Source organism: Magallana gigas, chromosome 1, assembly GCF_963853765.1.
Source record: "Magallana gigas chromosome 1, xbMagGiga1.1, whole genome shotgun sequence".
Taxonomy (NCBI): Eukaryota; Metazoa; Mollusca; class Bivalvia; order Ostreida; family Ostreidae; genus Magallana; species Magallana gigas.
This window is the reverse complement of record NC_088853.1, coordinates 61,365,696-61,379,838: the sequence shown is the minus strand read 5'-3', so window position 1 is coordinate 61,379,838 and position 14,143 is coordinate 61,365,696. Positions and strand designations below refer to the sequence as shown.

Genomic DNA, 14,143 nt, shown 5'->3' with positions numbered 1-14,143 from the left:
ATCAATCTGTTGGAAGGATTTGTTAGTTAGTATTTACATTTCCCTTTCTGGCTTCCATCCTCTTTTCGCTCGAACTTCGTCACTTCCGGTTATCTAACTTCCAATAAAATTGACTGAATGTGAAATACCTAGTATGTTTCTATTATAAAAATAGCGTTTTATCAGTGCAAAAAGGTCAAAATATCAATTAGGTGAAGAAATTGTAACATTTTTCTTTATGATAATTTTAATTTTATTTATTTTGAATAGTATAACTTTGTATTTGATTCTATGGTTCATTCCTCTAGAATATATTAGAGAAAAAGCATTTATGTGCAACGTGCACTTTCAGTGCAGAAAGGTCATATTAAATATATCGTAGTGCCGAATGAAGCACATAGACCCCAACATTTTGTCGTAAATTTTGGTTACGTTATATGTGTAAATTTTTTAAAAATACTTCAGAAAAACTTAAAAGACTTTTGATTGCAGGATCCAACGTCCTTAACATGTAGCTGAATAATTGAACTTTTTAAACAAATTATGATGACACACCACTAAGTTCTACATGAAATAGAGTGATTGTCATTATATAAATGTAAAAAAATATATATGTAATATGCATAATTATACTCTGTGTGTTTGATTTTATAGATTTGTTAAATGTTTATTATTTATAACAAGCTCCTACATTTTATCCCTACTGATTTATTAGTTTCCCTGAAAGTCTCGTTTTTAGATAACCAGAGCATGTACCTGTGTCATAAACAATTTGTTTACGTTTTGACACAGTTAAAGATCCGATAAAACACCTAATATCGTAGAATACACACTTAAACCTTGTAAACTACCTTACTAGATTTCATCATGGACTCTATAAACAGTGTTCGAAGGATTTGTTGGTTAGTATTTACATTTCCCTTTCTGCTGCCTTTTTCACAAAAAATCTTAAGAATTTGAAGATTTTCGCTATTTTATATTCCATTGCAGATTGTTGGAACAATTTCTAGGTCGGCAGTAATGGGGGTGCTTGGAGGGGTGGATACTCTTGTAGCTTCTCAGAGTCTTGTACTTTTGGAGAATGGTACGATCTACATGTTTATAATGTAAAAAAAATGATATTACAGGTGGAATTCACTCTAAAGGCATGATAGTGTACAAAGTTAAAAGAATCTTATACATTTTTACCTTTTTTCAGAAGCAGTAAATGTGTTAGAGGCAACCCCTGCCTCAACCCGCTGTTAACTTGAACCCTCCTTTCCAGGTCTGAATAAAATTTACTGTAACATGTTAATCAATGCTTCTGTGATTTGATATAATTTTCTGAATTTTTCTCTTTAACTGCACTTGGTTCTAATGATTGATCACTTATATATGCATAAACATCCCTTTTCTTCCCAAAAAGATAAGAAAATTGGAATAAAAATTGTATTTGTTTATAAATTATGCAGATTTTTACTAATAATTATATAATTATAAAGGGATTAATTTCATTTTAAAAATGTGAATTTTTTTCTTTTTCCCCAGAGAGTGCTTGCTCTGATGAACAGGAAGTGCAGTTTGAGACAAGTGATTTAAATGTTTCTACATCTTGGAATGCATACCTTTTGTGTCGTTGACCTGGTAACAATATTAAAGCTAGCAAGTCCAACTTATGCACAGTTTACAGTCAATTCTTAAACTTAAATAATATTATTAATTTACCATTTAGCCAATAGGGTCAAAATAATTACCTCAGGGTATATAAAATATAGCAGTTATTTTTGCTAACACTTAATCAGAGGTAAACTCTCTGGATGAATACTCTTCAAGATAACTGCAAAAGAAAATGAAAAGGAAGAAACCATACTGTAAGTATCAAAAATTACAAACTTGAATGTCGTGTGTTAATTTCTTATTCCTTGGCAGAAATTCAATATATCATTATTTATTGTTTGACCTTAAATGATATGTGGTCATTACGTTCTGTGTAAACATCCTATTGTATATTCTAAAAACTGTGACCCCCGGACATATAGTGGGGCTCAAGATGTATCTATATGATCAATATCAAAAATGTTTTAATATCTTAATAATTATAAACTTCTCAAAATCTTAAATGGAATATATGGAGAGAGAGAGAGAGAGAGAGAGAGAGAGAGAGAGAATATTATGATACAATTATGAGAGAGAAACACAATTATGAAGTTGTACCAGCCGTTGGAGAGGAGGGGGGAGAGCATTTTCAAACTTAAAGCTGAACACCGCTCGTAAATAGGGATTGTCCGCCATATTTCTTTCCAATTCGCCTTTCATTCCAGAACCCCTATATAAGCCTTTTTTTAGTTAACGGTCCAACGCATTTCGATGTTCGGGTTTCACCTGTGTAGGTGCTACCCACGCTTTGCCGTCGTAAATAAAGTCCTCGAACACGCTGACCGAGTACTCGCGTACCATTTAGCAATTAGTGAAGAAAGACTCCAAGTAAAAAATGGCATCAATTGCACAGGTTTGTGCTATGCAACAAATACAGCAAAAATGCCATAAATGCAGTAAAAATATAAGCAAACTAGCAATGCAAGATAACCGACACATGTACACGACTTCCATTCGACTACAATGGTCAGGGTCAACAAAGTGCTTGAAAGACAAGCGCTTTGATTGCATTCACTAGGGAGCATTCATTATTTTATTTGCAAAATGAGAGTACAAAATGTAGGAGCGGATCTACTTTTTTTTATTTTACATTATATGAACATATCATCATGCATGGCGTTTTCAATTTGAAATTTTTGGTGAATAATATGCTTAGTATTTTTTAAATCCTGAAAGACAATACTGATAAAACCTGACACACATGCATTTTTTGAGGATGCAAGAAATATTTTAATTCTTTCCACATGTATGTACAACTGATAATGTATTGTTTTGAATATAATTTTATTTTCACAGTTATCATTAATTTATAACAAGAGAATTAAAATGCAAGAACATGCAGATTTACAATTTTTGGAAAAGACACATGCACTATTAAACATCAATGATAATGTATGTTTTTATTGTTTATGCATATAGCAATTAGATGCAATGTACATTGATAAATTGTTATGGTTTGATACACATTTTTTATAAGGTATATCATGACATATTAATAAGGTTTATTGTTATCATAACAATGAGTATTACTTCTCACAGTCTAGCTACTAAATTGAACACTGATCTCTCTCTCTCTCTCTCTCTCACTCTCTCTCTCTCTCTCCACACACACACACACACACACCACACACTTTCTCATTCAGATGTATGTATAAAGAAAAATCAAAAATACTGGTACACAATTTATAACAAGAGGCCCATGGGCCTTATCGTTCACCCAAGTAACTGCAGTGTGGCTTTTTATAAATTCTATAAAAACATTATTACAAAATTGTTGCAAAACATACAGTGAAATAAATGAACAAATCTTTAATACAAAATAAATAATTGGTCGAAGTTACACCACCCTACCCTACATAGTTATTAGAGCCCTGCTTTAACACCAGAACCCCTGATCCAGGGGCCATGAAATTCATAATTTTGGAAAAGGGACTCTTCCTCATCATAACTATCTACCGTACTTATTCATCGGATTAATACCCTGGAGCAGAGGAGAAGATTTTCAAAGAATTACTGCATTCATTAAGAGCCCCACCCTAACACCAGAACCCCTGACCCAGGAGCCATGAAATTCACAATTCTGAAATAGTGACTCTTCCTCATCATAAAAATATACTAATTAGTTCATCTGCAGAAAATTTCGGAACAAAGGAGAAAATTTTCAAATAATTACTGCATTCACTTAGAGCCCAGCACCCACCCACCCCTGCCCCACCCCCAAACCAAAAACCCTGACCCAGGGGCCATGAAAATCACAAATTCGAAAGAGGGACTCTTTCTCATCTTAACTAGGTACTTAATTTATGGGCATAATACCAAGGAGCTGAGCAGAACATTTTAAAAGCATTCATGTATTTTCCGTAAATAATTAGTAGAGCCCCACCCTAACACCAGGGCTCCTGACCTTGGGGCCATGAAATTAACAATTTTGAAAGCAGCATTCTTTCTTATCATAACTACAGTACCAATCAGACCCAACCTTACAGAAAATAAACCCCAACTAAAACCTGGGTTTACTCTGGGTTTACTAGAGTGAACCCAGAGTAAACACGAACTGAAGTAAACCCAGAGTAGAAACGGAGAGTAAACCCAAATCAGAAGTATACTCCTGAAAGCAGACACTACATGTGTATTCGGAATATACAAGGGGCAGGTATTACAGGCAGTAAGATGGTAAGAAAAAAGATGGGTCTGCTTCACACTTCAGTGCGTACAGTTGACCCCTAAAGCATTTCCCGAGTAAACCCAAAGTAACTCCTGCGTAAACCCAAAGTAAACCCTGAGTGGACCCAAATTTTCAAAATTAAACTCAGAGTAAACTTCAAAAGTAATCCCAGGGTTTAGTTTAGGTTTACTCTGGTGTTAGCTAGGTTGGGTCTGATCGGTACTGTATGTACTTAGTTTATGGGCCTGGAGCAGAGGAGAAGATTTTTAAAGAATCAATGCATTTTCACTATATAAGCATCAGAGCCCCACTCTAGCGCCAGAACCCCTGACTCTGGGGCCATGAATTTCACCATTAAGGTAGAGAGCTCAATGCTTATTACAATCTTGCCAGCAGTTAGACTGTTTGATGTCAAGGAATAAAGAAGAAGATTTTTTAAAAGATTGCATTAATTTTGATGGTTTTAGCCCCATTCTTAAGGCCCCGGAGGGGCAGATGCCATAAATTTCACAATTTTTACTCCACTTTTTCGAAAGATGCTATAAGCCAAATTTGGTTGAAATTAATTCAGTGGTTCTAGAGAAGAAGCTAAAAATGTTAAAAAGTTAACGACTGACGACCAACAAATGACGTACAACGACGGACAAAACAAATAGCAATAGGTCACCTGAGTGACTCAGGTGACCTTAAAAAAAGTATCAAAGAAATTGCAGCATGTTATATATGCCCATCTTTCACAATCAAACGATTCTAATCTGATCCTTACAAGACAAGCAGAGCATTGAGCATCATAAACCATTCACTTGAAATATACATGTACTACATACAATGTATACCTAAATAAGCAAGGATAATTTTTGTCTCTCTGATCATGAAAAACAAATACACTGAATGAAAAAAAACATTGAACTTGCAACTAATTATATATTATTGACTATTTGTTAAACTTTTGAAGAGGTGTTGTCCCTGTGAAAATAGAGGCAAATGTAAAAGATGTGTCTGCAAAATAAGAGGCTGTAACAACTGCTTGAACCCAATGTGTCAATTCAAGACAAATGCTACAGTAAGTACTATACTTGTAAATGTACATGTATTTTCGAGGAGCGTTGTTCATAATTACAGGTGTTCACCCTTTCATTACAATGAGGTCCTTCTGGATTGGAAGGAATAATGTTTGAGTTCTTTCACTTCTTTTTCTTGTTGCATCACTAGGTTCGATTTAATCCATACGCAGAAGGAGTGCAAGGAATGTGAGAGCTGATAATCAACCCAGTGTAAATGATACGATGGCAGCTCAAGCTAGACCTGAAAATGTATCAGATGAGTTGGAATGCATTAATCTAATGGTAATTATTCAAATTCAAATTTTCGAGGTACTGGCATAAACATTTTAAACATAGCAATTTGCATTTTATTGATAACAAATTTTGTAATTTTAGGCTGCAGTTGACAACATGTCTCAGGATTAAATGAGAGATGTCCTGAAGGCGTCCATTGCAGCTGGTCCAGAGTATTTGCAACGGTTTGTGATGGGACAGCAACAGGCTATTGGACAGGTTTCTGGTAGTTCCAATTCAAATGTGCCATGGTGTTCATGTGGAGTTTGTCATATTTTTGATGATGCTCGCATGAACATCTGCTGCAGGCAATCTCCATGCATTACCTCAAAGCTTGAATTTCGCAATTTGTGCTTGAGGCATGATGTGCTGGAGGTTGCAAACATATTGAATTGGAGCTACAGAACTAACCAGGACCCTAGTTTTTCTATGTCCACATTCAGAAATCAAGCATACAGAAATTTCATTTTTTGGCAACATGGACGTCTTGGTGCAGGAAGACGCATTCCTGTACCACGCAGGACAGATAAGGCAACACATCGTTTTAATATGCTAAAGAAAGGATAATGAGTTATGACGTCATAATATACGCCCCGCCTCTGTATTACCATATATAGAACATATACCGAAAACAGCAGTTTAAGCATAAAATACGGCTGATTTAATACTTCATAAGCAAAATATAAGTACGAATCACTCATGTGTGTTTTTATAAGTTTACAACAATCAGAATATACGAAGAATTTCCATAACGCATCTGTCGTATGGGTGTGAATCTGCGTCCCAAAAGCGCTCGTCAGACGATGTAAACACGTGTAGCTGGTATTCCCGATGATGGCGATCTTTTGATGATTTATCAGGTATGTAGAATATATATACAGTGTATTTGTAATATACCAGATAGCTCAATAACTATTTTATTGTGATTTTATACTGTTGATGCATTTCTGATCGACTTAATGTGTTGTTTCGTTCAAAACATGAGGGGAGACTGCATTGTTTACATTTAGGCCAATGTACATTGTACATGTAGCTTTATTGCCAGTCCGTTAAATTGTTGATCATTTTCACCAATCGACACGAATCAGTTCATAGTACTTGTACTGACAATATTTAGCTTTACACAGCTGTTTGTTTTTATTTCAATTTGTAAGTAAACAATACAAAGACTGTGTGAAAACAGCTGATTTAATTTTCTGAAAATCAGTACAGTGAAGGCTAAAAGATGCTGATTTCATTTTCTGGAAATTGATGAACAGCTGATCAATAACACCTTTCTACTGTCTTCAAAATTCTTCCAAGACAGTTCATTTATATTTTTTACACATTCATCCAGTTGATATACTAAGATGATTATGCACATTAATTCTTGATTATTACTAGTTTATTTTTAGAACTCAGTATATTACTACCATAACACTGTTTGAAATCTTGTCACCTGGGTTTATACTTATGATGCTGTACTATTGGTAATAAAAAAAACCAAATAATAATAAACAAATGACTGCATGTCTCCATCTGATTTTCTCTAAATGAGGAATCTACATTCATGGTCATATATGACCAGTATTGTTTGTGTAGAATGTGCATATGATATGTAACTTTCAAATAAAATTTGAAGTGTTGGTCATTTTACCCATCCATGCATAATATATGTAGACCTTTCACAAAAATGTTCAAATTACTGTTGACATGTCCTTATATGCATGTAGATTAAATTGTAGGACCTCTCATAATTATATTTTGTTATTTGCAGAGTTATTTGAAAAGTGTCACACTGATTTAAAAAAAAAAGGCTGGAAGAAAATGTAAGTAAATAACATACATGTAAAAGTTCAACACTTTATCACTGAAATAATGACCAATCTGATTATTCTATGAGACAATTCAATTAGGAAAAGTATTTTCAAGTACGAATGGTTTCATTTAATAATGTTTTAAAATGATTGATATAAACCTATGTTATTTATAAATCTACAATTTTGAATATTGCTCATCAACAAATCAAAAATACATGGTATTTTTTAATTCACACTGACTGCACCAGCATTATATAATATCAATCAATCAAATCAGTTGTGTGTGTGTGAGAGAGAGAGAGAGAGAGAGAGAGAGAGAGAGGTGCATGTTGCATTTTTAAGGTCAGGCCGGGTAAAATAAAGGGGTGCAATTAAACTAATATCATGCACATATCAGGGGGAGGATGCGAATAATTTCAAATCGATCAAACTGAAAAGCTGTATTTGAATTTGTGCAAAATTAAATGCACATCTAAACATAATGAAATGTTTATTAAGATAAATAAATTTCATTGACTATCAAATTGTAGAAAATCCTCCATTTCAGTCTTTCAGCCATTTTGATAACAAGTTAAACTTACTGAAATATATATAATTTTCATTTTAGCTGGTATCTGCTTTGTCTTGAGATTATAAATGATGTTCTTATTGGTGATCATTTACCCGCACACATATTCTGGTGTCATATACAAGATGAAATGATGGAAAAAAAACCTGAAATTTAGGAACAGGAAGACTGTGGTTTTGAATAGAGAAGAGGACCAGAACTAAGAAGTCATACAATAAACACATTGACATCATAAAAAGAAATTGCAATTTTGAGTTTGCATGCATATGTCAGGTTTAAATGTTGTCACAGAATTTTTTTTCAGAAAGTCCCTTTATCTTCTTGAATTAATAAAACAAATGAACCATATATAATTGTTTCTACATGTATATATATAATTTTGTTTGAGAAGTAGAAAGGGGATGGTATGTAAATGGGCGGGAGAGAGAGTCTCTCACATAGGATAATTCAGACTTATTTAAATTCAATATATTGATGCAGGGACGTATATACGTCCCTGATTGATGTGAACCAAAAATGGCTTTTGATCGCCTTGTTGCAGGATTTACACACTCTCTTTCCTTTATCGGTAATGAGAAATGAGCGTTTAGAATTTATTTTGTGAATGAACAGATATGCCAACCCTCCCCCTCTCCTTAATCTTAATCATTCTGCATGTGTTGAATAAAAATAAAAGTCAATTTTAATGAGTGTTTAAATTACAAGTGTAACATATGTGTAATACAAAGGTGAATACTGTTGATTACTTATGGGGGATGGGAAAAGGCCTCATACATGGGCAGATCTACATGTATAGTCCCCGTGGCAAATTCTAATTTAATTCACAATTTACATAGTAAAACACCATGGTACCTGGCCCCTGGCAAACAGAATAAAGTTACCCATTTGAACCTCCCCAGAATAATATTAACAGAACCAAGCAGTGCTATAGAATATGCAGTCATTGGGCAAAGGCTGCATATAAATAATGAAAAAATACTCCATATCTTACTTTTTTATATATATTATGAGAACAATTTAGTTAGTATATTAATATCAGGGGCTTCATTTGTCTCTGTTGACATCTAATCCCTCAAATAATTGTGTACAATTAGCTCTTATATATTTTTCTCCCATTACTAAAAAAAATATTAAGAAACCAATAACTCCGCAAATGCGGTTAACCAAGAGAACTGATACACAACGGTTTTTTGTTTACATCCATGATACAACAGAGGAAATGCGGACGATTCATCGTAACCATCTTGTCTCTTTTAAAATAAATAAAACAGAAGCACTATGTTTAAATAACCATTTACATAATGTACTGTTGAAACATATCTTAAAATTAATTCGGATTATGTGAATAAATGACATCGCGCCTATATCAAAAGAGTTATCACTCAAAGAGTTACCTCCCCTTTTGGGATCACTTGTGCGTTTGAAATGTGTATTGATTTGAGAGGACTTCTAGATTGAGAAATTAAATGCAAAAGTTCAAGTGCAAGACGGCTATAGATATTATTAAACTTAGTATGATTTTCTTCCCTTTTACGAGTTCTTTATAAAAACTGATGCTCATTTGTTGAGAGATGAAGGTTTACTTTGTAATTTTAATAAAAATATACAAAAATGCACTATTTTAGGAACAAGTAGCCAGTTTTTAAAGAAATTTACATAACTAGTAAACTTTACAACTGAATGAGCATTGATTTCTATGATGTATGGATAATTTTGAATATGTTGCCATATTACTTACTCTTAAATTTCTTTGCCTTGCCCTTGAACTTTTTGTCTCATTTTAGCATTGACGATTTTTGTCTAAAAGACGCCCACGTGACCCTAAAAAGTCACGTGACCGATAAATTTAGACATGGTCAACTAAAGGAGACCCATATTATTTACAATAACACCCAAAATAGTTTAGAACTATTCATTATGCAGAAATGAATAGACAAAAACAAAACGACCTCCTTTTACTGCTGTTTAAAAGCAAAATGTTGCCTTAACTGTCATGCGCAGCCTGTGTATGTCGTACAGTGCGTCAGAGGTTCCCAGAGCCTAATAAGCAGTGCACTCGATATCACTCGGCACATTCAGACTCTGATTAATTCCATGATAAAATAATGCAAAAGATTGTATATAATGTATATATTTCTCTATATTTATTTATTATAATTATTTATTTCACACAAGTTTGAATTGTAATTAGCTTTTCACTGTTCATAATGATTGTTATAATTATAAACTCATTTCTTTAACTAAATCCAAAATAAAGATGCTTATTTACCTGTTTTTTCCTGCTTTCCATACATGCTAAAAGCAACTTTGATCCTGGATTTTGCGTCCCAGATAAATTAGGCTGAGAAGACCTCAAACTCAGCTCCTTCTCACTTTTCATGTAACTAGACAAAGGCTTCCCATATGTTTCCCTCATGCAGGCTACTATCAAATCTGCAACATGCAAATCAAAATACTCATGAATAATAAATATTTCATGAAAATTAGAAAAGAATTCATATTCTTCAATAATATTGGATTATACTCGTATGCAGATTCTTCTTATGCATTTTTATCTACTGTAGAAGCAGAAATATTTCTTGAGGATTTAATTTTCTTATTTCGTTGATAGTATTATTCAACGTCCATGACGAATTTTAAATCCAATTATCAATAAATACAGAGTTAATGCAATTTAGAGATTTCGTTATAATGAAATTAAATCCCAACGAAATTTTATTTGGTTTAAAAACAACAAAATTTTAACCCAACGAATATATGTGCTTCTACAGTATTTTATTAAGTTACCATAGAAAAGAACAATACACCAAGAGATGATCCTTAGGAAATTTAAATAATGTACACTGTACAACAATTATAACATAGAACTTAAATTATATAACTTTTTAAGAGGACAGTCAAAATCAATCTTGCCTGGAATATACTTGTACTCTTTAGGACATTTTTTTTCATAAGCAACCCACTGTTTTGTACGTCTCGAGACCTGTGCTTGGGCATATGGTTCTCCATCTTCTCTTACACGCACTGTCCTTCCCACGTGGTTGTTATGGTCTAAGATAGCCAACATATTTCGTATATGATAAGAATCATAGGAAAAAGAATTCTGTTTGGGACAGTAGTGCAGGAGGGTGTGACTGAAAAAGTTGTCAATGGCCCAAGTCTGTCTGCAGTTGGTGTAGTACTTTAAAGACCCACACCACTCCCTGTTTGTAACTATGTTCCTGAAAAAAAAACCAAGAAAAAGAGTCTTAGAGAAAAACATAAAAACATGTGCACATTGTGATTTCAGAAATCTAATATTCATTACACGGTACCATCTAATATACATGTAGTAGGTAACACTACTTAAAATGTTTCCTCTATTGCTGAGTTGCATTTGATAGTGACAAATTGAATGTGTTTAAAAAATCATAATTAACCATCATTAAAATTTTGAACTTATAAATTGTAGGTTTTAATTATTATTTTTTAAAATAACATGTTCATCATTAGTTTCATTCTGAATGAATGAACTGCAGAAATGCACAGTTACTTAACACTTCCATATCACTTAACCGACTGCATTTTGGCAGCCCTGGATAATGTATAGTTAAGATAATGTATAGTTAACAGGAAGCTTATTACATCATCTATACAGTGTGGCTCTTTTTAAGCGCTAAGCGCATGCGCTAGCGCTTATTAGCGATGCACCAAATCTCGTTATCTTTTTATAAGCGCCACCTAGTAATCATGCTGACCGACACTCGAATTCTAAAAATAGCAAGATCATGGTATCCTTAAGTTTAGATCCCAGGTTTTGCAAACGAACGTAGAGTTGTTGGTTTATTTAATCAAGATCAGAACAAATGGCAAACTTTCACAATATCAGTGAAGTTTGAGGGTGCATTTGCGATTACACAACTATGCCACGGGACATTCCATGCTGCTATTATTAGATGCATGTTGAGTGACCGCTGTGCGATGTAAACAAAGGATGGCCAGTGGTGCGGATCTCGGAGTGTCAAAGCATGCGATCAGAGATATTCCCTTGTCTTATTGCTATATCAAAGGTTTACATAGAAAAAATTTGAGACCCTCAAAGGCCGAAAAATTTATCAACGTGATATTTTGAAAAATATTTGTTGTGCAACTTTGATCTTTTGATTCATGTCGTGATTTTCTCGTGCAATTTGTTGATTTTAAATTAAATGACATTTAGTCATATTTTACAGTCTCAATTGGTGAAAAGGTACGGTTACACTCACTGAGCAAATGTATTCAAAACTTGCCGTATACTGTATATATCAACAATAATAGCATTTAAAAAAGGAATATTTATTTTAGATCAAAAGTGAATGTAAACCTTTAAAAATACAAGATATATAATGTCCAGAACAATAATGTTAAGCGGGTGTACATTGAGTTTGCATGCTTTACTTTTATAAATGTAGGGTAGGAGACAGGCGTGCAGCGGTACAATTTATGACTGCACACCAACTTTAGTTATTTTAAAAATTGCAAAGATCACTCTCTGAATTTTAAACCACATATCCTATCAAATTTGAGAAATGTATATATGCGGACTCCGGGACCAATGGACAGTCAGTTTCATAACTTCGAATTTCTTAAACGAGGACTGTCTAATTCCTTCCCAGAATTCCAATGTACACAAGCGTAATCGAATTTTCATCCCAATTTAATTAGTCAGTCAGTGGGCTGACTAATCAGTTAATATACATTACAAACTGCTCTCTTCAAATTGATTGAAATGGTATGGTCAGGATTTCATACATATGATGTATTTTCATGAAACTGTGTTTTTTCTTTTACTTTCAGTATAATTATGATTTAAAAATATTAACAATTTAAAACAATGATTTGAAAAAAGTAGCATTGAAGCTGGCTTAGCGCTTTCCAGTACTTTGAGTACTTTGATTTCTATTTACTGAAGAACAATTTTATGAATTTACTTTAAAATTAATTTTGTGACATAAAAACTTAACCTAAATTCTTTATATGCTAATGAATCTTTTGGCAGCCACTTTGCATCGACTGGAGGCGCAAATACTTCCGAGTGCTGACATCTAAAAAAGAAATAAAACATTTAGTAAAGAAGTGTTTTTAAAAACGATTGACAGAAATGCATACTTGATTATATTGTAATAGTGATATAACATTCGCTATATTAACTGAATTATTATTCTGAATTATAAAAATTTAATCAAAAAAATGTGCCAACATGAATATTGATGCAAATCCCCCAAAATAAAATTTCACTGACTTGACAAAAGCTGAATTGAAAATATCATACCTCCTAAATTAAACCTAAAATAAAATATAATATGTAAAGTTTTCATTTAAAATTTGAATCACCTTCCTCCGGGCCATATATGCTTGTTGTTAATGTGGAACAATATGCCCATCCACCTCTTTAGCAGTTTGTCAGTCTTGCCTTTGGCTGAACTGCAGCACCACCAGAAATGATTTACGATAGGTCGAATCTATGGCATAAGATCTTTATAGCTTGCCCGCTTTGCTAGATCAAGCAATGTTGAAACTAGTTTTTTTGTTTTGTGCCACACATCTAAACTGTGATGGAGGTGTTGAAATGGTTCAGATTCTACAATGTGATTGTGTGTTTTTAAAAAATACCATTAATAATATTTTATTTCAATCAAAGCTATGTACAATACTGTAAATTTTTGTCATTATTAATCTTATTAATCTGAAGATAGCACATACACTGGTACATTTATTACTGGATATATAATTATGATATTTGTACATTCAATCATAATGATAAATGAATAACATATTGTATATGTTCAGCTTACTCAGAATAGAAATCACTGTTTTACTGGCATCTGATATGACCTCCCATACTATGATTGGAGACTGGAAAACAAGGAAGTGTAAGCCACGTTCAATGATGACTTTTTCCATTCTCGTACTTCTTCTGTCGACCTCCCTTGCATCCCCTACTTCCATGTAAAGAATAAGTTTCTTTTCTAGATCCAAAAAGACAGCAGTGGATCTATTTGCACAGATCCTGTGAATTTTTAAATAATGAATTATTAAAACCAGTCACTTTTTGTTAAAGTTACAGAACCAAACATCATAAATTACATGATGAATAAATCCAATTGCATGGTTTCAATATTTCACTTTTTGTTCCATATAT

At 33.2% G+C, this 14,143-nt stretch overlaps 2 protein-coding genes across 2 annotated transcripts in view; one reads left to right on the top strand and one right to left on the bottom strand.

Moving 5' to 3' along the window:
* Window positions 1-14,143, top strand: part of LOC105346730 (neurogenic locus notch homolog protein 1-like) — a 355,622-nt gene that overhangs the window by 101,474 nt on the left and 240,005 nt on the right. The gene's annotated exons all lie outside the window — the stretch shown is intronic.
* LOC117689339 (uncharacterized) lies at window positions 10,187-13,462 on the bottom strand. Its single transcript, XM_066079822.1, has 4 exons — window positions 13,336-13,462; window positions 12,966-13,046; window positions 10,897-11,204; window positions 10,187-10,416 (listed from the first exon to the last, which is right to left on the bottom strand). Exons 1-4 carry the CDS (start codon window positions 13,383-13,385, stop codon window positions 10,220-10,222), a joined length of 636 nt encoding a protein of 211 aa, XP_065935894.1. The 5' UTR covers window positions 13,386-13,462; the 3' UTR covers window positions 10,187-10,219.

Excerpts from the sequence above, each read along its gene's own strand:
- LOC117689339 (XM_066079822.1), bottom strand. The coding sequence starts at position 13,385 with ATGGGCATATTGTTCCACATTAACAACAAGCATATATGGCCCGGAGGA. Across the intron at positions 13,047-13,335 it reads CATATATGGCCCGGAGGAAG|ATGTCAGCACTCGGAAGTAT; the intron begins GTGATTCAAATT and ends TTTCTTTTTTAG. Across the intron at positions 10,417-10,896 it reads AGAGTACAAGTATATTCCAG|ATTTGATAGTAGCCTGCATG; the intron begins GCAAGATTGATT and ends TGCATGTTGCAG.